This window comes from Chrysemys picta, chromosome 3 (genome assembly GCF_011386835.1).
Source record: "Chrysemys picta bellii isolate R12L10 chromosome 3, ASM1138683v2, whole genome shotgun sequence".
NCBI lineage: Eukaryota > Metazoa > Chordata > Testudines > Emydidae > Chrysemys > Chrysemys picta.
In genome coordinates this window covers 66,336,764-66,360,955 of record NC_088793.1, presented here as the reverse complement: position 1 = coordinate 66,360,955, position 24,192 = coordinate 66,336,764, and the positions used below count along the sequence as shown (strand labels likewise).

The window sequence follows — 24,192 nt, the reverse complement described above, 5'->3', positions numbered from 1 at the left end:
TTGACACCAAGACCAGGGCTGGCCCTGGACCCAGAGATCCCAATTTCCTGATACTGAGAACTCTTAGACGAGCCTCCTTCTCTGCTCTCCTTGGCACTGGACCCAGAGACAGAATCCTTTCCAGTAGTGAGATATGCCTTTGACAAGCCCACCCCACTCCCCGCTCTTCTCAGCACCGGATACGGCACTAGCACAGGCTTTGATACAGGGCCCACTACCAATGGAGCCAAAGCCACATCCACTGCCACTGCCACAGAGAGATTTCTCCTCCCATCATCAGGCAATTCTTTTTCCCCGACTTGAGCAGGGAATCATCATCTGAAAGGTGTGGATAATGCCTGCAAGGATATTTGGAAGGCATGCGGTACTGAATCCCAGTTCAGGACTGGCAATAGATAAGCCACCCATGATTGGGCTGGTACAAACACAACCTGCCGACATGGCAGTACTGGCCCTAGCAAGGCCTGCCCTCCAACAAACTTTGGCGTGGAACTCCTTCACATGTCTGGATTAAAAGAAAGAGGTCTCAGTCACCACCAGCATTGCTGGCTAGAACTTCCTCACCAGAACAGGAGGGATCTTTTGAGAACCTGGTGGAAGCAGCAAGGGAGACACTCCAGCTTCCTTCTGCTCTGAAGTAACTGGCAGTAAGCAGTAACCTTTTCAGAACAATGGGCATGCAGGGTATCAGCTGCATCAGTCCAACAGAGATTGGAGTATAGCTTTCCAAAATTTTGCATCTGATCTGGCAGCCAAGTCCAGTGTGTAATGCTTGAAGTCACATGAGCAGCTTGCTCCATGAAGCAGCTTTGCAGATCTCAGATATTGGTATGTTATGGAAGCCTGCTGAGGATGCCATTTGATCTCTGGTGGAGTGAACTCTAATAGTGAGAGAGGTACATACACTGTGTTATCCATTTTACCAGTCAGCTATAACCACAAATAGACGTGGGGCCATTCTGAAAGATTTGGTCCTGTCAAAATAACACTTAAGAGCCCTGGACATATCCAAGCTCTGAAGCTTCTTCTCTGGCATGTGGTTTTGGAAAGAACACAGGTAGGTTGATGGATTGATTCTAATGAAATTCTGAAACCACCTTGGTAAGGAATTTGGCTTAAGGTCTCAGTACCACATAGTCTCAGTGAAATGCTGCATATGGAGGAAGATAACAAAGAAGAAAACAAAAGCACAGGAATAACTAAAAGTCAATACACATTTAAAGAAAATATGAAAATACATGCATATATTTAACGGCAACTTTATTTTCTACAAAATATTAGATTTAAGAACTGTGAACAGCAGTGCTATGCAGAGAACTTTGTATCTGGCAAAATCAGAAAGTGTACTTACTATGAAAGTTGCTTTTGAACTGATTTACTGTAAAGTAGGCTTGTGGGTTTAAAATAAATCTACCTTCTGCTTTATTTCTAGGTGATAGCTCAACAGGTTTCAAAGAAACATTTAGAGGAGGGTCGTCTATACCCTCCATTAGTCACTATTCGAGATGTGTCACTGAAAATTGCTGTGAAGGTAAGTGATTTCAGTTCATTCTGCAGCCACTCTCCACTACCGATGCACTTTGCATGTGTTAAAATTAGATTAGCTGAAGTAAAATATTTTCAGGATTCATTAGTCATTTTAAATCAATCTTGATATGAAGCAAGCAGTGTTTTTTAAAATTTCAAATCCTTACAGTTCAGGCATAGGAGTGAAGGAGCTGAGAATATGATATACTCAGTGTTTAATTACAGGTGACTACAGTAGAATGATGTTTCTACTGCTTATTCTGTACCACCTGGCTAGTTGCTTGTGCTGTTCCTAGCACCTGATCCATGAAGTTTGGAACCTATACTGTCAATAGTTTTCTATCCTGTAGTTTTTCTATCCTGTAGTCTTTCAGGAGAATAAATGCCTTCTCACATGCCAACCTCCTCCTTCCTTTGGCCTGCTGCTGCTTGATTTTGTTCCAATTCTCCTTATCTTGACCCATCAGAACAAATAGTTGTTTTGAGAAGTCAAATATATGTTTTTCATGCATGGATTTTGCCAAATTGACTGCACTATGTCAGTAGCTTATAAAGTGCCCAAAGTAATTTGATAACCCATAGATTTGGCAGCACTGAAAAACAACAGACTTAGCCCCATTTCTACATTCCCTGTGGCTTTTTGTCTCCCATGAGTTCTCAGTTTTATTTCTGAGTGGGTTATCATGTTATAGATAATCCCATTTACTGAACAGCCTTTTGGAAGAGTGGTGTTGTCAACAGCTCCCTATCTGTGGAATGGTTCCCTTTGATTCATTTGGTAACAGGATCCCAGGTACATATAAAAAGCCTTGTTTTAGTTCACTTCTTTTCAGGCTGATAATAGCTGTGTTCCATAGATGTCAAAACATCTCTAAACAGACTTCTCAGGCTAAAATCAGACTGCCTTTGTGCTTGGTAAATCCTTTCAGAAAGTGCTGGAAACTTTCCTCCTCTATTCACTGTGACAGAATTAATTTTTTTAACTTCGGTGCAAAATTTAATGGAAAAAAATGGAAAATTTGTAACTTGATTGATTCATTTCTGGTCTGATCTCTCTCCTGGTTGGAGATATGCTCTAGGAATTATTTTGGGGAAGTTCTTTGGCTTGTTTTATACAGGAAACCAGACCGTCCCTTCTGGCCTTCGAATCTATGAGCACTTGGGCTGTGCCTGTTTTCCAGCGAATACTGGAAGCAGTTCAGGCTTGTATACAGGGCTCCAGGGCTTGGCCACACCTTTCTGCCTTCGAGCTAGATGAACGCTTCCAAAGATATATTGAAATACTGAATTTCCATTAGGAGAGAAATTTAAACTTTAACAGTAATGACTTATTCAATGGTGATAATTATATGCATGGACCCAAAGAGGAGCTCTTGTGGAAATACCCAAAGAATTTCAGAGGGGGCAGGTTGAGGTCAAGGTCAATCCCTGAAAGCAAATTACAAGGTAACTTTTCCATTTGGGATCATAGCCTCTCCCCAAGACTAAGACATTTGTAATATAGGGAGGCAGTGATAAGAAGGAGAAAGAAGATGGTTCGCCCTATTTCTAGGGAAGGAGGTTTAATCTGTTTGGGGAGTAAAGAATACTACATCTTGGGGGTCGGAGGAAGAGAGAGAGAGAGCATGTGCACAACACACAGATTTTTTTCAGCCAGCTGATGCCCTTTCTGTTCAAGAGGCCACTGTGGAAAATAAGTGGGTTCAGATTTCTTCTGAATTCAGTTTTTCTGTAGCCACATATGCTTTGGTGATGCACAAGGCATTTCGTTTTCTTTTTATTTGAAATTTCCCAGGAATTTAATGAGGCTTATAACAAAAATTGAAGAACGGGTGAAAATTGTGGGGGGGGAGAAAAGACGGTTACTCACCGTTGTAACTGTTGTTCTTCGAGATGTGTTGCTCATATCCATTCCATTAGGTGTGTGCGCGCCGCGTGCACGATCGTCGGAAGATTTTTACCCTAGCAACACCGGCGGGTCGGCTGTGGAGCCCCCTAGAGTGGCGCCTTCATGGCGCTGAATATATACCCCAGCCGACCCGGCGCCCCCTCAGTTCCTTCTTGCCGGCTACTCCGACAGTGGGGACGGGGGGCGGGTTTGGAATGGATATGAGCAACACATCTCGAAGAACAACAGTTACAACGGTGAGTAACCGTCTTTTCTTCTTCGAGTGCTTGCTCATATCCATTCCATTAGGTGACTCCCAAGCCCAACTTAGGTGGTGGGGTCGGAGTGAGACATTGCTGTGTGCAAAACCGCTGATCCGAAAGCAGCATCGTCCCTGGACTGCTGCACTAGTGCATAGTGAGCTGTAAACGTGTGGACTGATGACCAAACCGCCGCTCTACAAATGTCCTGGATCGGAACTTGCGCCAGGAAAGCAGTCGAGGAAGCTTGGGCCCTCGTGGAGTGAGCGGTGAGGTGCGGTGCTGAGACACCTGCCAGGTCATAGCAAGTCCGGATGCAAGACGTAATCCAGGAGGATAGGCGTTGTGAGGAGACCGGTGAGCCTTTCATTCGGTCGGCCACTGCAACGAAGAGTTGCGTCGTCTTTCTAAAGTGCCTTGTGCGGTCAATATAGAAGGCCAGGGCCCTGCGTACGTCCAGAGAATGCAAACGTTGATCCTGGCGAGTAGCATGTGGTTTAGGGTGAAAGACCGGGAGAAATATATCCTGGTTGATATGAAATGGAGAAACCACCTTAGGGAGAAAGGCAGGATGTGGGCGGAGCTGCACTTTATCCTTATGAAAAACTGTGTAAGGGGGCTCAGATGTAAGCGCCCTGAGTTCAGAAACACGCCTTGCTGAGGTGATGGCTACGAGGAAGGCTGTCTTCCAGGATAGGTACAGAAGTGAACAGGTGGCCAGTGGCTCGAATGGATGACCTGTGAGCTTGGAAAGAACCAGGTTGAGGTCCCACGTCGGAACGGGCTGACGTTGCTGTGGGTACATCCGGTCTAAGCCCTTGAGGAATCTAACGACCATCGGGTTAGAGAATACCGAAGACGCGAGTTCCCCTGGGTGAAAGGCCGATATAGCGGCCAGGTGAACTCTAATTGAAGATATCGCCAACCCCTGCTGTTTTAGGGAGAGGAGATATTCCAAAATGAGAGGAATAGGTGCGTGCAACGGGGACGTGGCTCGTTGTTCGCACCAACAGGAGAACCGCTTCCACTTGGCCAAGTATGTGGTCCGTGTTGAGGGCTTCCTACTGCTCAGCAGAATCTGTTGGACAGAGTGCGAGCACTGCTGCTCTGCCTGGGTGAACCATGGAGCAGCCACGCCGTGAGGTGGAGTGATTGCAGGTCGGGGTGACGCAGGCGACCGTGGTCCTGAGAGATGAGATCCGGGCACAATGGAAGCGGGATCGGTGTCCGAACCGAGAGTTCCAACAGCGTGGTGTACCAATGTTGTCTCGGCCACGCTGGGGCGATCAGAATCACCTGTGCCTGGTCTCTGCGCAATTTGAGCAGTACCTTGTGGACCAGAGGAAACGGAGGGAAGGCATAAAACAGGTGGTCCTTCCAGGGAAGGAGAAACGCATCCGAGAGGGAGCCGGGAGCTCGACCTTGCAGGGAGCAGAACACGTGGCACTTCCTGTTGTCTCGAGATGCAAACAGGTCTATCTGGGGAAACCCCCACTTCTGGAAAACGGAATGTATGATGTCCGGACGGATAGACCACTCGTGTGTTTGAAAGGACCTGCTGAGTCGGTCCGCTAAAGTGTTCTGGACTCCAGGGAGGAACGATGCCGTGAGGAGGATTGAGTGGGCGATGCAGAAGTCCCAGAGGCGAATGGCCCCTTGGCATAGAATTGACGAACGTGCTCCTCCCTGCTTGTTGATGTAAAACATGGCCGTGGTGTTGTCGATGAGAACTAACACACAACGACCACGTAGGAGATTGAGAAATGCCTGGCACGCCAGGCGCACCGCCATCAGTTCCCGAACATTGATGTGCAGGGCTAGCTGGGGTGCAGTCCAGAGGCCCTGTGTATGGTGCTCGTTGAGATGGGCGCCCCAACCCAGAGATGAAGCGTCTGTGACCAGGTGCAGAGAGGGTTGTGGGGCGTGAAACGGCATCCCTTCGCAAACCACATTGTGATCTAGCCACCATGTGAGGGAGGTCAGGACCGAGTTCGGGACTGTGACCACCATATTCAGGCTGTCCCGATGTGGGCGGTATATTGATGACACCCAGGTCTGGAGTGGGCGAAGCCGAAGTCTGGCATGCCTGGTTACGTACGTGCAGGAAGCCATGTGACCCAGCAGGGTAAGGCACGACCTCACCGTGGTAGTTGGGAAGGCCTTGAGTCCTTGAATGAGGCTCGTGATGGTGCAAAAGCGATTGTCTGGCAGGATGGCTTGTGCGCGTCTGGAGTCTAGAACCGCGCCGATGAATTCTATTCTCTGGGTAGGTTCTAGAGTGGATTTGTCCTTGTTGAGTAGGATACCCAACTTGTTGAATGTGTGCACTATTATGTGGACGTGATCTCGAACTTGTTCTTTGGTGCGACCGCGTACCAGCCAGTCGTCTAGGTACGGGAACACCTGTATCCCTTGCCGACGAAGGTACGCTGCCACGACAGCCATACATTTCGTGAACACCCGTGGGGCCGAGGATAGGCCGAAGGGAAGGACTGCAAATTGGTAGTGCACCCTGTTTACCACGAATCGCAGGAAGCGTCTGTGAGGCGGGTAAATAGCAATGTGAAAGTATGCGTCTTTCATGTCGAGGGCGGCGAACCAGTCTCCAGGATCGAGGGAAGGGATAATGGCCCCCAGAGAGACCATGCGGAACTTCAACTTTACTACGAATTTGTTGAGTCCGCGCAAGTCCAAGATGGGTCGCAGACCTCCTTTGGACTTGGGAATGAGGAAGTAACGGGAATAGAATCCCCTGCCCCTTAACTCCACTGGAACCTCCTCTATGGCCCCCATAGCGAGGAGCGTAGAAACTTCCTGTATAAGAAGTTGCTCGTGAGAAGGGTCCCTGAAGAGGGACGGGGAAGGGGGGGTGGGAGGGGGGGATTGAAGAAAACTGGATAGCGTATCCCCTCTCCACCGTGCGAAGGACCCAACGGTCCGAAGTTATAAGGCACCAAACACGGTGGAAGTGGGAGAGGCGATCCCGAAAGGAGGGGGCTGGATCCTGGGGGATGACTGGGGCGCCGTCCTCGACCGCACCTTCAAAAGTTCTGCCTAGGGCCTGAAGGTGGTCTAGGTGGCCCCTGGTTCTGACCAGGTTGAGGGCCGGTCCACCTTCTTCTACCACCTCGCCCTCGCCTCCGGGCCGAGTCCTGTCTCTGACGAGGCGGGGGGGGGTAGAAGCGCTGAGGCTGCGGTCTAAATGGCCTGCGCTGAGGGCCCACAACATGCATCCCCAAGGAACGCATGATCGTCCTGGAGTCCTTGAGGCTCTGCAGGCGAGAGTCCGTCTTTTCAGAAAACAACCCTTGACCTTCGAAGGGTAGATCCTGCAGGGTTTGCTGCAGTTCCTGAGGCAGACCCGAAACCTGGAGCCAGGAGATCCTCCGCATAGCGATACCTGAGGCCAGGGTTCTCGCAGCGGAGTCCGCTATGTCTAAGGAGGCCTGTAAGGAGGTCCGAGCCACCTTCTTACCCTCCTCTACCAGGGCTCCAAACTCCTCCCTGGACTCTTGGGGAACCAACTCCTTGAACTTCCCCATAGAGCTCCAGGAGTTAAAACTATAGCGGCTCAAGAGCGCCTGTTGATTAGCCGCTCTAAGTTGCAGCCCCCCGGCTGAGTAAACTTTACGGCCGAATAAATCGAGGCGCTTAGCCTCCTTTGATTTGGGCGCTGCGGCCTGCTGGCCGTGGCGCTCCCTTGCGTTCACTGATGCCACCACCAGAGAACACGGCTGGGGGTGGGTATACAAGTACCCGTAGTCTTTAGACGGGACAAAGTATTTCCTTTCCACCCCTCTCGCTGTGGGCGGGATAGAGGCAGGAGTCTGCCATATCGTAGAAGCATTGGCCTGAATCGTGCGGATCAGAGGTAACGCCACCCTCGATGGGGCATCCGCTCCGAGGATATTCACGATCGGGTCGTGCACCTCCACTATCTCCTCCGCCTGCAGGTCCATGTTACGGGCCATCCTGCGCAGAAGATCCTGGTGAGCCCGAAGATCTATTGGGGGTGGGCCTGTGCACGATGTGCCCGCCACTGCCTCATCCGGAGAAGAAGAGGAAGATGCCTCCGGTGGAACAGGATCCAAGGGCTGGTCCTGTTCTCCCTGTTCCTGGGCTGGAACGTCACCTGCGCCTGGGTCCAGGGCGTCAGGTGGTGCGGACACAGAAGCCTCCATGCCCCCTGGCGGAGGCCGAGAGATGGTGGACTCCGGGGCCCTTCTGACGGAGTGACCGGAGCGAGAGGTCGAAGCAACTGGAGCCCCTTGCGCCTGATGGTACGCCCAGGGGGTCCAAAACGACCAGTGAGATGGGCCATGAGAATGGTCCTCTGTTATGTTCTGCCAATGGCCCAAGTCCTGTTCCTCGGCTTGCCCCTGAAGGGGGTATGCCGATCTCGAGAGGTCCTCCGAGGAGCGAGACACCGATCTCGATGGCCATGGCGGTGCCGAGAGCGTCGAGACGATTCCCGTGGGCTGCGGTGCCGCACGGTGCCGGTCCGGAGATGATCTATCTCCACGCGGTGCCGGCGATCGGTGCCGGGACCGCGACCGGTGCCGATGACCTCGTCGGTGCCGGGAGTCGGATCTGGACCTCGACGAGGACCTGGAGTATGCCCGGTACCGGGAGCGGCCTCTCGACGTCGAGCGTCGACCGTAGCGGTGCCGAGAACTACGTCTCGACGTTGACCGGTGCCGACGATCATAGCGGTGCCGAGACGTAGAGCGGTGCCGCGAAGAAGATCTTGGCCGCGAGTACGACCGGTGCCGAGGTGATATTCGGTGCCGGGACTGCGAGCGGCGTGGGGACCTGCTTCGGGACCTGGATCGGTGCCGAGGTTCCAGCCCTTGTGATGGAGGGCGCATCAAGGCAGGTTTCCCCCTCGACTGGACCGGGCGAGGCAACGGTGCCGTCGGTGCCGGTGGTTGAGGCGGTGCCGGCTCCGTGAGAGCTATTAAGTCTCTCGCCACCGCGAAGGTCTCTGGCGTCGACGGGAGGCACTGTATCACCGCCGGCCTCGGTGGAGACGCCGTCTGCACCGGACTCAACGGCCTCGGCGCCGGAGTCGACGGTGCTGGAGGCACCTGTTTCCGGTGCTCCACCGGCGGACGCGGCTCTACCCCCGGCACTGGGGGAGCCAGCGTCTTCGGCACGGAGGTCCCCGTCTTATGGGCTTTCTTATGCCCTGGGGATAATGACCGGCGCCGAGGCACTTGCTGTGCTTGCGGTGCCGACGAGGTCCGGTGCCGGGGAGGCTTATCTGACGCCACTCGCGTGGTCGTCATGGCCGGTGCCGCCGGGGCACTGCGCACCGAGGCGCTAGGTGCCGGGGCCTGACTTGTAGATGGAGCGTCCGGACTAAGTGCCGCCTCCATCAGGAGTTGCCGGAGCCGAAAGTCCCGCTCCTTCTTGGTCCTTGGTCTGAAGGCCTTACAGATCTTGCACTTATCTGTTTGATGGGACTCTCCCAGGCACTTCAGACAGGAGTCGTGCGGGTCGCTCGTGGGCATAGGCTTAGCGCAGGAGGCGCACAGCTTGAAGCCGGGAGCGTTGGGCATGAGCCCGGCCCCGCGGCCGGGGGAGAAAGGGGGAGACGACCCCCTTAATCCCCTGAACTATTATAACAACTAGAACAACTTTTAAAAACTATTGAACTATTTAACTATAAACACTAGAACTACAACTATAACTATAACTGCGAATAACAAACTAAGCTAGGGAGAGTGGAGAACAGCTAAGCAGCGCTCCACAGTTCCAACGACCGTCAGGGGCGGTAAGAAGGAACTGAGGGGGCGCCGGGTCGGCTGGGGTATATATTCAGCGCCATGAAGGCGCCACTCTAGGGGGCTCCACAGCCGACCCGCCGGTGTTGCTAGGGTAAAAATCTTCCGACGATCGTGCACGCGGCGCGCACACACCTAATGGAATGGATATGAGCAAGCACTCGAAGAAGAACTTCAATTTTCTGGGTTAATATTGGGGGATGGAAGGACAGAAAAGAAGCAACAAATAGAGAAAGGTAAGACTATTCTGACCCAACTCCCTCCTCCGGAAGGAGAGATGGCAGCTTGGTAATCTGGGTGGCCTGGTTTACTAAACCAAAGCGGGCCTGGAACTGGAGAACATAAGGGCGCCATCTTCTAAGGCTCCCTCCTCTAGTCTTCTGCCTCCGGGCCCGCTCCAGAAGGAGAGATGGTGGCTCTGGTACCTGGGCCATCCAGGTTACTGAGCCACCATCTCTCTTCCTGGGAGCAGAGAATTGGGTCCGGAAATTTCAGCAAGTTGGGGGGGGGGGTAGGACTCAAGCACTGATATACACACGCACATCCATGGGTATCTTCCACTATGTTGTCTTACTTTAACTGGCTCACATTTACACTTTGACTAATTGATTAATAACAAAAACATTTCTATTCAATGTAGTGTATTAGATTTTCTTAACATGATCAGTATTTTCATGTATGAGAGAGGTCCAAAATTTGGGTTACAATTGGTAAAAAATACAAATAACTTTTGTATAACCTGGGAATTTTACCAATAACGAATAACCAAAAATGAAAGGCCTTAGTAATATAGCACTTGATTCAACTAACTATGGAGAATTTAGAAGCTTTTAATCAGGTGCTTTTCCCAATCATCACTAAAACAAAGCCCACACGCTGGTGTAGGATCAAAACTCGCCATTTCTTGGAGATTTAGCTTTACTAAGAAAGATATTGTCAATTATGGCAAACTTTAACAGCTCTGGTCACATCTAGTGGCCGTTGAGCCTTCAAGCAAAATGAAGCAAGAAATATTTCATGTGAGGCTTGGAAAGGAAGAGTTAACCTTGGCAAAAGATGATCAAAGTACAAAGAATTACCTTCTTCATGTAGAAAAGATGTGTATCTTCTTAAAAGGAAAGATTTCACTTCTTTCTTGCTTATATGAAGGGGGGACTAATTTGCCCACTGCTGCCATAAAAGCTAGGATGTTACTGAATAAAAGTGAGCAATCCATTTGCACCACCAGAGATACTCCTGAGGGAATTCAGGGCAAATAATCCAAAATTCTGCATTTTTTGTCAAAATAATGCAATATAATCACAGCAATTTCACTTATTTTGGTAATTTATTTAAACTACCATACAGAAAAAAAATCACAATAACTGTTCAGCATTTCCTAAACACATGAAGGTTACAAATACTTGGTAACCAATACCCTGCATTCCAGTTATAATCCTGGATTTTCATTTAAATTACCTTACTTTTATTGTGGTGTTTAAAGCGACATTCTACTTTACAGAACACCAAATTGCTCAGACTTTCATACATGAAAGTCATACAGTTTTGCTAATCATTGTTTTGCATTTTTTTTTAATGGATAAGTAAAATAGATCCCGAGCTGTAATCTAACCCCATTGTGCCTCTCTGGCACAGGGGAAAAAGTGAGAAAGCCCATAGACCTTCCTAGCTGAGGATTCCGTTACTGTCATTTACAAGAAGGCTCCTTTACACCACTCTAAAACAATGAGGAGTCCGGTGGAACCTTAAAGACTAACAGATTTATTTGGGCGTAAGATTTCATGGGTAAAAACCCACTTCCTCAGATGCATGGAAGATGCTCCATGCATCTGAAGAAGTGGGTTTTTACCCACAAAAGCTTATGCCCAAATGAATCTGTTAGTTTTAAAGTGCCACCAGACTCCTCATTGTTTTTGTGGATACAGACTAACAAGGCTACCCCTCTGATACTTTACATCACTCTGGCAAGGTAAAGGAGCCTTAATTGACTAAGAATGGGAATAATGAACTAACAATGTCAACATTAGCAGCCTGCCAGCTTAGTTGTTACGTTTGTGCTCTGCCTCAGGGACAGAGCCTGCTTCACACAGCCCTATGTCTCCAAGACCGGAATGCAGCAACAGGGAGCAAGAGGGACAGAGTGAGTCTCTCTCACTCTTTCACAGGCAGGCGCCCAGCCCTACCCCCTTAACATCTCTCCATGGATGCATGCCCAGCCTCCCTCCTCCCTCCCACAGTAATCTACTCTCTACTGCCAGCTGCTCCCAGCAGATGCACTCAGGCTGCTGGGAAAGGGGCGTGTGTTCCCCATAGATTTCTTTGCTCCCCCCATTTTTCTGCAGGGGAGCCAAGAAATCTGCAGAAGGTATCAATTCAGGGCGCAGAATTCCCCTAGGAGTAAAGAGAGTGAGAAGGCCACGGGTAAGACTCATTTCAATGGATGCAGCAACCCAGCTTTTCAGAAAATTTTGCACAACCTTTGTTAATCCCCTCCTCATGATATATTGGGACAGATCCACAACTGATGTAAATTCATATAAATCTGTTGTTTTACACCAGCAGAGGATCCGGCATCTTTTGTTAAATTTTGAGCTATCATCATTTCTACTCTTACTTTTGGAACAGCATTGCAACAAACTTAATAGGTTGTAATTGTCAACTTGGTTGTGTGTTTCCAGATTGCAGAACAAGCCTACAGCAATAAAACAGCATCTTTCTATCCTGAGCCTGAAGACAAGGAAGCATTCATCCGCTCACAGGTTTATAGCACTGATTATGACAGCTTTGTAGTGGACTCTTATGTCTGGCCCGAGGAAGCCATGAAAATACAGACCGGAAATCTTTAATAGAAAATGAACAAGGTAGCAGTAGTTGAAGGAATTCAGATACCTATTACTGTTTTGTCTGTTAAATCTAAAATTAGGTTTTTTTTTGTTTTTTTTTAATCTTTAATAGAAAATGAACCAGGTAGCAGTAGTTGAAAGAATTCAAATACTTATTAATTTTCTGTCTGTTTAAAAAAAAAAAACTAATAATTTTTAGATTTATCTTTAATAGAAAATGAACAAGGTAGCAATAGTTGAGAGTTCAAATATTTAGTAGTTTTCTGTCAAATCTAAAAATTATTTTTTTAATATGCTGAAAACTTTTACAATCAGACTAATTTTTTCTTTAAAACTTTTATTTCAAATTAGTTAAGTTGCTAAAATAACTGTACACATAAGAATAAAAATCAATTTGGGCAATGGACTTGTGGCAAATGTTTCCCTTTTTTGCTTATGATTTTCAGCTGGAATATTACAGAGAATCACATCTCTATACATTTCTGACATGTTACAATGTATTGTAATAGAGGACTAAATCCTGCTCTCATTAACGCCACTAATTTCAATGAAATCAGGATTATGTCCAAACTGACAAAACAGTATGGCAGAGACTAAATAGCACAATCTGTTTGTTTAAGGAAAGGCACAGTACAATTTGCATATAAAATAGCTATATTATTACCTTTAAATAAAATAATGAAAACATTTTTGTTTTAAAACATGGTAAATGTAGGATATTTTTCCCTAGGAAAATCTGTATGTACATTTGCAATCATGCAGGTGCAATGGCAGCAGTCAAGAGAAAGTTTTCTAATGAGAGAAGCTAATGAATGTCCCTTCAAAGCCTACATGTATCTCCCTCTAGTGATTGAGTGATTTTTTTTTAATATATATTAGCTATGTTAATCTTCAGTATTCATTTCACTAAAAAGGAAGTATCCATAGCACATCTTAAATATATAACCGTCTTCCAAAACGCTACATAGTTATCTGATTTATTTACCTGTTCATTTATGTAAAATTATATATATGTTTTAGTTTTACATTTTTTTTTATATCTTTTAAACTTGCAAGACTTCATCCCCCTGTGTGAAATAACAGCTACTCTGATATTTGGCACACTTCAGTAGGAACTCCAAATCCCATGCATTTATTATTTTTTACAGTACCCAAAAGAATGCAAGGCATCTCACAGTTCAGATACAAATCTCAAATCCTTGGCCGGAACAGCTAAAAGCTAATATAACTGGGGGGTAACGAGACTGGAGATGGAAGGGAAAGTACAGAAAATTGATAACAGCAATAAAATTACATGGTTTTCCAGCAAAAGCTAGGCTATAAAGGAATAAACGGATGGTAATTTTTTCAAAATTTTGTTTTAGTAAGAAATAAAATGTTAGATGGCTCATTTCTTATGCACTTTAAAAAAAGATTTGAATGGAGTTTGAATAGAGGCTTTACAGAGCAGGTCAGGGTGCTGTACAGACTGGAGCATGGAACAGAGTAGTCTATTTTTGTTGTTAATGCAAAATAATTGGAGTGTGTAGCCCCTTCATCCCTCCTCTTCCCCACCGATTCCCATATAAAATAGTTACTACAGGCCTAGACCCGAAGAAACTACCAAGTGACATGTGGCTGAGGTGCCAGACAGACTACATAATTCTGAGTATTACAGTATGGGATTGTGCAATTCGCAACCACTGCCCTGCAGTCTGCCTCATGGACCAAGAGGTGATAAATGCTGATTACATGTTTCAGCTATAGATTTAGCACTCATTTACACAAATAAATATGTAAATCTCAAAAGCTTATGATTAAGGCCCTTCGTTTTTGCATTTTATTTTATTTCATTTTCCCCAGGAATTTGTGTTTATTACTACAACTACCAAAGGCAGATGAAAATCATTGCAAAAAACTATTATTAATTTTTTTGGGGTAATAGCAGGGTTTATTTCAGGGGATGGAAGCACAGGGGGAAAAGTATTCAGTAAATTAATGCTTTGATGAACAGAATTCAGTGTGGTTTGCTGCAGAACTAAAACAGCACTCAAAACACGATGGCACTTCTGAGTTTAACAATACATCTCTAAGCTCCACATAAAATATTTCATTTGAATAAACAGTTTACGGTTGTAGACATAGAACTAATAGCCTATAAATATTTCCATTTAATAACTGGGCCACACCATTTGCAGCGCATACACTAAACTTCATCCTTTTCTCCTGTTTTGATTTTTTAAAACTTTTGAATACTTCCTTGTGTGCTGAAACATATTCTGATACAGAGTTTAGTGTTAAATTTTTCAACCGTTATCTGCTAACAACTTGAAATGTGTACGTGGCGGGTGTGAGATTCATCAGTACGTTCAGATGCGCACGCAGTTCAGAGCTTGCGTGCATGCATGTTTGTTTATTGTGTGTATATCTTCTACACTAATACATCGCCTTACTTTAACAGGCAGCTTTGCATATACACACAGACTAATGTATTACTGTAATACATATCTCATGCAATGTATTGTATTTTCCTAATAAAACAAGTTATTTTTTATATATTTGAATGATACAAAAGTAGGTCAAAAATCAGAAAAAAACAGGTAATGCTTTTAAAACCCAGTTTTTTTCCAGTAAAAATTGGTTTAAACTGAAAACGAAGGGTCTTACTTATGATGTATTTAAAACAAAAGCAAAGGGTCTATCTTTGCACCATGATTTTCTTACTTTACAGAGTTTCCCTTATTATAATAACTATAAGCACAGTATACCAATTTCATTCAGTTTTTAATCGTATATCCATGGATGAACTTAAAAAAAATCATTTGTAACATTGTGCAAAATTAAAACTAGTTATACAATTGATTTGTTAATTGTCTGAATGTTTGCTTTCAACACCAAATAATAATTGAAAAATATGTTCACTTTGATGCTGTTTAAGGAATTCTAAGAATTGGCCAAGATCCATGTGATAGTCATTCCTCAGTCCATAATCACCATGTGCCTGGAACTGTAAATCTTCAAAAGTATGAAAGAGATGAAGATTATCCCCATTTCCTTCCGTTTCCATACTCTCAACGTGTTTGCAGGAAATGTGTTTCCAGTTAGGATATCTAATAACATGCCAGAACTCCTCACAGTTTTCTTTGAGCCCTTCCACACAGATGATACCAGGTTTCCCTGTTAGGCAGAAACCAGTCAAATTTAATTGCTTTGCGCAATCAAAGATTTTCTTTTTCAGTTCCTGTCTATATATATGATGGCTATAGATCCACATTCGATGAAAAATTATTTTTACTGCCTTTTCTTTTGGAGCAGTTTCAGAAGAGACGTTACTGTTTTGGAAATAAGATGCACTGTTGTCTCGTACCCACTGCACTGCCGCACATACACACAGTTCACCTAAATCCAAAGAACTGATGTGAGAAGTGAGATGTTTATTGAGCTGCAGTTGATTCTGTCTGTCTAGTGCATTTGATCTTGCAAATAGTTGCGGTGCTGAATGAGGGTAGCGGTGAGGCAAGGATACATGCAAGTCTACTTTTACCTTAAAATTAAGCGGGGAGGAAAAAGAGAAACATGAAATCAGATCTACAAGTACTGAAATGCATGTTACAGTAACAGGAATTTCAGGAACCATATCCTGCACTCCCCATAGGAATGCCTCAGCTAATGAGAGTTTAGAAAGTTACTTACAGCAGTCATCTTCAGGGGAGGGGAGACTGCTGGTATGTTTCCATACTCAGCCCATAGGTCTCCTCCTCCCCTCCCCCCAAAAAGGTTTAAAGTAGACTCACCCTCCTTTCGATATGCCCTTCTCTGCCAAGGAAATAAGATATGATCAAATAAAATTGCCACAACCTAAAAAAATAGCATATTTTCTTCTTGGTCATGGATCCCTTCATCTCTTTTTGTCTGTTCCCTTTACTTTGTGTCCCATCTCACTGCGTCCATACCTCAAACATCCCCATCATGTGGTTGATCTTTCCTGCTTCATTGTCTAGAGGAATGTTGCAAGTGTATAGCAGACAAGTGGTTATCCCTGAAGAGAAGCTGTTCTTACTACTGCACCTGTTCTTAGGTGGCTTTGCTGAGCATTGCTAGGCAGAGTAGGCAGCTGCTTCACTGTAAACTGCAGTTCCAGAAAGAGCCATAGGGGCAAGTCACTTTCAAGAATCCTACTATTACTCTGTTTCTGTAATAGAGGAATGGCAAGCTCCAGGCGTCTGACAACTTTCCGCACTGTCAGATGCGCTCTCTCTCTCTATCATTCACTCACTCTCTACTTGTGAGAATGAGAAAGAACTTTCTCTGTTTGACAACTTGCATATGCAGACAAAACACCTGAGGGAAGAGTGGTTATGTAACATGATTCTATTGTCACTCAATTTGACCTGACAAAAAGAAAATGAAAGGTGATTGAAACCTCTCATTTCTCCATAAACAAAAAAGAGCCATGTGTGGTGAAGGAGTGGTGACTGCTATTCAGAGTAATATAGATGAGGCAATTGTAGGCCAAGAAATTACTGGAATACTTAGTTCATGGGATATTTCCATTGTGCAGAATACTACACAAGTAAACAAATGTAAATAATTCATCTTAAAAACTTGACAGAGCAAGGATGGACAATTTTCTGAAACAAGAATATTCAAACATTGGAATGTTTTTCATATATGGTTGTCCTATTATAAAAATTAGCTATTATTCCTATTTGTTATCAGAGTATTTCTACCTTAATACCACAGAAGAGCTCTCCTGAGGGTATGGGCTAAATGACCCAAACATTCACAACTTAAATCTGTGGGTGATTCCTGCTATCCTGCAGTTAATCACCTGCTTCCAACATAATTCATAAACTTTCTTCCAATCACAGAATGATGTGGCATCATCTTTGCAAACACTACATGATCTGGATCTCCAATGTATATATGATTAGATGTTTATGACTCACAAACTGGATTTTCTTATTTTTCTTTTATCATTTGAAACAATGAAATTTTTTTGGACCTTGTGCTGAAAAATGATAAGCACTTCTATTTCCCATTCTTTTAAAAACTTTACAAAGATCTCCTTGCCCTGTTTCCCTCACCACTGATGATGCAGCAGGCTTAAGTGGCCATGTAAATGTAAACTACTACAAAAATAAAGGAAAAGCAGCATTTTTCTTCTGCATAGTGAAGTTTCAAGCTGTATTAAGTCAATGTTCAGTTGTAAACTTTTGAAAGAACCACCATAATGTTTTGTTCAGTTATGAACATTTTAGAGTTATGAATAACCTTCATTTTCCGAGGTGTTCGTAAATATGAGGTGGGAGGGATAGCTCAGTGGTTAGAGCATTGGCCTGCTAAACCCAGGGTTGTGAGCTCAATCTCTGAGGGGGCAATTTAGGGATCTGGGGCAAAAATCTGTCTGGGGATTGGTCCTGCTTTGAGCACAGGCGGTTGGATTAGATGACTTCCTGAGATCCCTTCCAACCCTGATATTCTATGATCTAGTTCTACTGTATGTACATGTTTGCTGCACTACATGTCAACCAGCAGAGGGCCCAAAGGATAATTGCTCCTTCAAACAAAACTTATTATTCACTACAAATACTGGATTTCTGTTAAATTCAAGCTAAAACAAGAACTCTGTGCACTTTTTATGGAAACTATAAATATTTTGTAAAAAACACTGCATGGAACATCCTTTTTTTGGATGACTGCAGTGCAAAACTAAGAAAACTGCATAGTTAAAAACAAAATGTAAATGGAAGTTCTCACCTTTGGCTCATCAATATCAACAGAAATTGAATATTCAATCCGAGGTGGTAGTCCTTCTTTTATATTTTTCAAGTACATCTGCACATAAGTAAGAGCATTTTTGTCCTGAAGGCTTATTTCTCCTTTATTAGGAAACATTGAAAAGAGCATTTCCATTTCCAACAGCTGAAGCTCAAGACATTCTTTTATTGTGACAGCCATGTTACAGCTGTAAACCCAGACACCTGAAAATAGAAGAGATCTTATCAACAACAATGTTTCTTAAACTGTAGCAATAATTTTCTATTAATCAAGACAATATAATCTTGTGGGTTTTGTTTTATAATAAAAAAAGGAACAATTATGAAAAAAAATGAAGTCAGCTATAGAGCTGTTTAATTTCCAAAAGAAAAAAAAACTACATTAAAATGGAGTTAAGGTTGAAAGTACATATAATTAAAGGATAAAACATTACAGGAATGTTGTTGTGATAGCTGCTTTGGAATAACAGCATATTCAAAGCCTATTATATTGAGAGTGACAAGTGCTATTAAACTGATTTTATAATTGTTATATGTATATTTATGGTCTTGTTAGCAATTGTATTCCTGGCTAAATGGGTATGATAAAGAATGCTTCCTGCAGGAACTAAAGATGATGGGCAGTAATTAATGCAAATCTCTAATACTGAAACAATAGGGGTAACTAGTCTTTTGCAGTTTCATCCCCTGGAGAAAAACACATGTACTGGTCTGGCCTGGTACATGGGCTTAGCAGACACAGAATTTGAAAATGTACAAAAATAACAGCCTGACCTAGGGTCAGACTCAAGGTACATCTACACTGCAATAATAATTAAAAAAAAAAAAAAAAAAAAAAAAAAAAAAAAAAAAATCGGTGGCACTGAATCTTAGAGCCCATAGCAATTGACTTGGGTTCCCAAGGGTCCAGCTGCAGCGCTAAAAATTGCAGTGTAGGAGACCAGGCTCTGAGACCCACCCCGTTTCCAGGATTTCAGAGCCTTGGCTCCAGCACAAGCCCAAACATTTACACAGCAAATTTATAGCCCAGCACCCTGAGCCTTGTGAACTGGAATCCGCTGACCCAGGCCAGCCACAGCTGTGCCCAAGGGTCTTTTATTGCAAAGTACAAATATCCTCGGACACCTTCCGAAAAGTAACAGGCACGAGGAAGGAGCTGAAGTATTTTAGACCCACCAGGGTCTCCATGGGGAAGATGGGGAATCACCTGATAAGCCAGGCATGCATATAAGCTGTTTATTGTTCTTTGATTTGCTTTTGTTCTGAATAAATAGTACTTTGCTCTATGAAGATTACCCTGTTTAACCCTGTCATTCCCACTCAGAGAGCAGAACTGAAGGTACTGAATTCACACCCACTGAGGTGATCAGAGTGAAATACAGGGGTTTGCAACCGAAGGCCTCAGTCTGGAGAGTCACGGGATTCTGCCTCGAGAAAGTTGACAGTTGGAAGCCTGAGACTTAAGTGAGTGCCCTCAAGGAGACCACATTGGGGTAGAGGTGCATTAACTTAGGGACTGGGACAGTAGTAATTATCCCAAAAACAAGCATTACACACCCAAGAAATTCAGCATTAAGATTACACTTAAACTCAAATATGTTATAATATGGAAATGCAGTTAATACACTCAAAGGAACTGTAATTTTGTCCCCTAGCAACACGATGCAATAACCATTTTATTATGACAGGTTTCAGAGTAGCAGCCGTGTTAGTCTGTATCCGCAAAAAGAACAGGAGTACTTGTGGCACCTTAGAGACTAACAAATTTATTAGAGCATAAGCTTTCGTGGACTACAGCCCACTTCTTCTATATGCATCCGAAGAAGTGGGCTGTAGTCCACGAAAGCTTATGCTCTAATAAATTTGTTAGTCTCTAAGGTGCCACAAGTACTCCTGTTCATTTTATTATGATTAAGGCATTTTAATGCTTTTGGTCTCCGATTAAACTGATTTTTAAAGAAGGGTTTTAAAAGAGGGTCTTCCGTCTCATATGTTCCCTCTATGATACCACTAGAGTACAGTACCATTTTTAAACTAATTTAACTCAAATTAGTTATTGAATTTACTTGTAAATACTCAGAACATTCATTCTGTCTCCAAAATTAATTTGGTTGTCAAACTGGGATGGAGATTCTGTAACTTTTCCACACACAAACTGAATCCCTGCTTTTGTGCAAAATGCAACTGCTCCTTAGCTCTGGAGCTTAACTGGTGTTCCATAACTTAACATACTAAAAAAAACCACACCCACTTTTTAAAAAAAAATTAAGGGTATAATCGTGCAAAAAATTGTGTGTGTTTAACTTTGTGCACTGGAGCAGTCCCATTGAGTTCAATGGTACTAATTACATGTGTCAAGTTAAGCACGTGCCAAAGTTTTCCTCATGTAAACCTAAAAAAGGTTCTAAAGGCAGGTGCAGCAGGAGTGTGATCTCTTTGCCACTATCTATTACCCCACAATGGATTTGTAAAATCGCCTCAGACCAGACATGCCTCAATGTTTAGCTGCACACAACAGCATGGAGTTGGCGATCATCAATATGCGTAACGAGCCGGGGACTCGACAGCGCGGCCGGTCTTTGGGAAAGACACCGGAGAGTCAATGTAGACAAAACAAGGATTTAAGGAACTATCAGAAAAGCTGAGCGGCGCGTTCCGGGCCGTGGGGGCGGGGGCTCAGCTGCACAACTGGGGCCCTGCCCGGGGCCGCGTGTCACGGAGAGGGCTGGCGCGGGGCGTGCGCTGCGGCCCTTCGCTCGAGCCGCTCGGGAGACTCCAGCCGCTCTGGCCCCCAGAGCCGCACCCAGCGCAGGGCGGGCAAATGAACGTGAGCGGGGACCTCTCAGAGCGCCCTCGCCACTGGCAAAAGGGGAGGGTTGCGTTTTGTGCTGATACACCCGGCAGGCCGGCCCGGGTCAGGCAGCCTACCTCTGCGGGCCGCGCCCGAGCCGCTCTTCTCCCAGCCGCGCGCCCTTGCCGCGTCCGCGCCGGCGGGTCTGACTGAGGCGGCGGCCGAAGCCAGCTGAGCGCGGTTCTGTCGGCTCTGCTGAAGCCGGGGGCGGCGCCATGGACGTGACGCGGCAGGGGGGGGGGGTCTGCCCTGTTCCCGCCCGGGCCCGGGCTCAGCAAGAAATGCTCGCGCCGCCAAAGCCCTCACCCCACGCGGGACCGGGGCCGCTGGGGGAGACTCGCGCCAGACCGCGATGGGGGCGGGGCGGTGGGTTACGTCACGTGAGCACTGCGCACAACCAGCCTGCGGGCCAGGGGGCAGCGGGGAGGCGCGGCCGTAGCCCGACTTCTTCCTGCGGCTTCAGACCCTACCGCACGGAACGTGCCGCAACGCTGAAGGGCTCCTGTCCGCTGGTCCAGTGTGCGGAGCTGGGAAAGACAATTTGTCCATTAATAAATGTAACCTTGTGAGCTCTCCAAGCAAAGCAGCGGTTACAACAGGGGGCGTTGCAAAGGAAAAGTTGGCATGGAAATAGTCCTTTTTTGCCCCCAATTTGTTTTGCATTATGATGAGTTGAGTTTAACCCTTTAAAAAAACACAAACGGGGCATGCACCATAGTTGTCGGTTTGCTGAACTTAATGGGGCAAACTACATAATTGTAATCGTACTGCAAATGTGTAACCCATTTTGCGGATGGGGAAGCAGCAGCATAGAGAGTGATTTTTGCACAAGTTTCCACAAAGTCAGCTTCAAAGCTAGGAAGAGCAGTGACCCAGTCCACTGCCCTGGACCCACAGCCTCTTCTAACTGAACACCCAAGGCAGGATTCACTGGGTCTGGTTACATTTGGAAATGTTTTGGCTACTTTAAGAGCTCAGACTAGACCAGTGGTTCTCAACCAGGAGTACACCTACCCCTGGGGTACACAGCGGTCTCATCAACTCATCTAGATATTTGACTAGTTTTACAACAGGCTACATAAAAAGCACTAGAGAGGTCAGTACAAACTAAAATTTCATACAATGAGAAAGTAAACAATTTTTCAGTTATAGTGTGCTGTGACACTTTTTTTTAATGTCTGATTTTGTAAGCAAGTAGTTTTTAAGTGAGGAGAAACCCGTGGTACGCAAGACAGATCAGACTCCTGAAAGGGGTACAGTAGTTTGGGAAGGGGTTGAGAACCACTGGACTAGATGGTCAAGGAGGACGTGTATGGCTTTACAATCTATTCATTGATCATTGAAGACTTTGTTGGGTGTGTATTCAACATTCTGGTGCACTCTTTTCTATGGCATTCTGTATACTCAATGCTTAATAAGGGATAAAACTTTCTAGTTGATGACCCACCCAGGAAACCCACTAGAGGACAATCTCAGGTAACACATTGTGTATTGCAACATCTATATCTCTTCTAGGTAGTATTTTATTCTTTGGAAATAGTTTATTATATTCAAATAAAGAATAACAGGAGGACTTGTGGCACCTTAGAGACTAACAAATTTATTAGAGCATAAGCTTTCGTGGACTACAGCCCACTTCTTCGGATGCATATCCACTTCGGAAGAAGTGGGCTGTAGTCCACGAAAGCTTATGCTCTAATAAATTTGTTAGTCTCTAAGGTGCCACAAGTCCTCCTGTTCTTCTTTTTGCGGATACAGACTAACACGGCTGCTACTCTGAAACCTTTCAAATAAAGAATGTCACACAAAACAGATACACCTTTACAGATAGTAGGAACAGCATACAAGAGGGTGAAAATTTAGAAGTCTGTGTGAGATATCAGCCCAAACCTATTTACTGTAATTAAATGAGTTATACAGGACACAGATTCACCAGTAGATTCAGATCTCTGCTGGGAGAAGTCTCACCATTTATCTCTCCCTTTTTGAGCACATCCTTTTCCAGTTTATAACATCAGGAAATTAAATTGTCTTTTTCTTTTCTATATCTTAACAAAGCATTATGAAAAGCTAAGATGCCTGATGACCCTCAAAGCTTTTGTTTCAGATTTGCTGCAAACTCATGGAAACATCACTACATCAATGTCACTAAGGTCACATTTTCCAGGTTTCTCCACAACCACGATTGCTAGAAACTTCCTTAAAATAATAATAAAATGAAAGTTGAAATTATTACTTGATTCCAAGAGCTGGGGCTTTACACCAAACATTCCAAAAATGACTATAACTTCAGGTGAGTTTGCAACAAATCTGAAATGATTTGCTCTTTGTATGGATTATAACCTTCTCTCAAAGTCTGAAATGTGATGAAGAGAATTATCCAATGCTGTGTATATGCAGCAATGGGGAACAGAGGGCTTGGATCCAGGGTGGGCAAACTTTTTGGCCTGAGGGCCACATTGGGGTATGGAAATTGTATGGAGGGCCGTGAATGCTCATGAAATTGGGGGTAGGAGTGCGGGACAGGATGAGGGCTCTGGCTGGGAGTGCAGGCTCTGGGGTGGGGTCAGAAATGAGTTCAGGGGTTGGGGGGCAGGGGTGAGGATTCTCAGGTGGGCTGTGATGAGGGGTTTGAGGTGCAGGAGGGTGCTCCGGGCTGGGACCAATGGGTTCAGAGGCAGGAAGAGGATCAGGGATGGGGCAGACTGTTGGGCACCGGTGGGGGGGAGGTGAGGGCTCTGGCTGGGGGTGCAGGCTCTGGGGTGGGGCTGGAGATGAGGGGTTTGGGGTACAAGAAGGGGCTCTGGGCTGGGATGGAGGGTGAGAGGGGGATCAGGGCTGTGGCAGGGGATTGGGACGGGGGGGCGCTCTGGGGTGCAGGCTCTGGGCGCTTACCACAAGCAGCTCCCGGAAACATGTCCCCCCTCCGGCTCCAAGATGCGACCAGGCGGCTCTGTGCACTCTGTCATTCGCAGGCGTCACCCATGCGGCTCCCACCTCGCCACGCTTGTACATACTACGTAGGAGCCAGAGGCGGGTCATGCCGGCTGATTCCTGGGAGCCGCATGGAGCGGGGCAAGCCCCAACCCTGCTCCCCAGCTGAGGGCTGGATTAAATGGTCTGATGGGCCGGATGTGGCCCATGGGCCATAGTTTGCCCACCCCTGGCTTGGATCATCCCCATCTTGTCAGCTAAGCTTCTCGGTCTGGGTGTTGTGACCTGCCGCCCAGAGACACAGCACCATTTAGGTTTGGTCCAGCTTCCTCGATGACAGCGGT

At 45.6% G+C, this 24,192-nt stretch overlaps 2 protein-coding genes across 5 annotated transcripts in view; one reads left to right on the top strand and one right to left on the bottom strand.

The window, feature by feature from the left end:
• ME1 (malic enzyme 1) overlaps positions 1–12,710 on the top strand; it is a 387,310-nt gene extending 374,600 nt beyond the window's left edge. For both annotated transcript variants that reach the window (XM_065588152.1, XM_005299590.5), the window contains 2 exons: positions 1,433–1,531; positions 12,140–12,710. In XM_065588152.1, the coding sequence (XP_065444224.1) occupies positions 1,433–1,531; positions 12,140–12,307 (267 nt within the window). In that variant the 3' untranslated portion in view covers positions 12,308–12,710. The remainder of the gene's footprint in view (positions 1–1,432; positions 1,532–12,139) is intronic.
• A 2,338-nt stretch (positions 12,711–15,048) lies between these two features.
• RWDD2A (RWD domain containing 2A) lies at positions 15,049–21,432 on the bottom strand. 3 transcript variants are annotated; one of them, XM_024114249.3, is made up of 4 exons: positions 20,992–21,432; positions 18,044–18,267; positions 15,977–16,099; positions 15,049–15,827 (listed from the first exon to the last, which is right to left on the bottom strand). In XM_024114249.3, the coding sequence occupies exons 2-4, from the start codon at positions 18,242–18,244 to the stop codon at positions 15,150–15,152; spliced, it is 1,002 nt and encodes a 333-aa protein (XP_023970017.2). In that variant the 5' UTR covers positions 18,245–18,267; positions 20,992–21,432; the 3' UTR covers positions 15,049–15,149. The 3 variants fall into 3 exon arrangements, with proteins under 3 accessions (XP_023970017.2, XP_005299652.1, XP_042703487.2); XM_005299595.4 differs by lacking the exon at positions 15,977–16,099 and having other exon boundaries at positions 20,992–21,415; XM_042847553.2 differs by lacking the exon at positions 20,992–21,432 and having other exon boundaries at positions 16,078–16,099; positions 18,044–18,187.
• Positions 21,433–24,192: the final 2,760 nt, after the last annotated feature.

Bases quoted from the DNA above. Each gene is read 5' to 3' on its own strand.
- RWDD2A (XM_024114249.3), bottom strand. From the start codon at position 18,244: ATGGCTGTCACAATAAAAGAATGTCTTGAGCTTCAGCTGTTGGAAATG. The intron at 16,100-18,043 runs GTGAGAACTTCC...TTTCCTTGGCAG, and splicing joins TTGATATTGATGAGCCAAAG to AGAAGGGCATATCGAAAGGA. The intron at 15,828-15,976 runs GTAAGTAACTTT...CTTAATTTTAAG, and splicing joins CTCCCCTGAAGATGACTGCT to GTAAAAGTAGACTTGCATGT.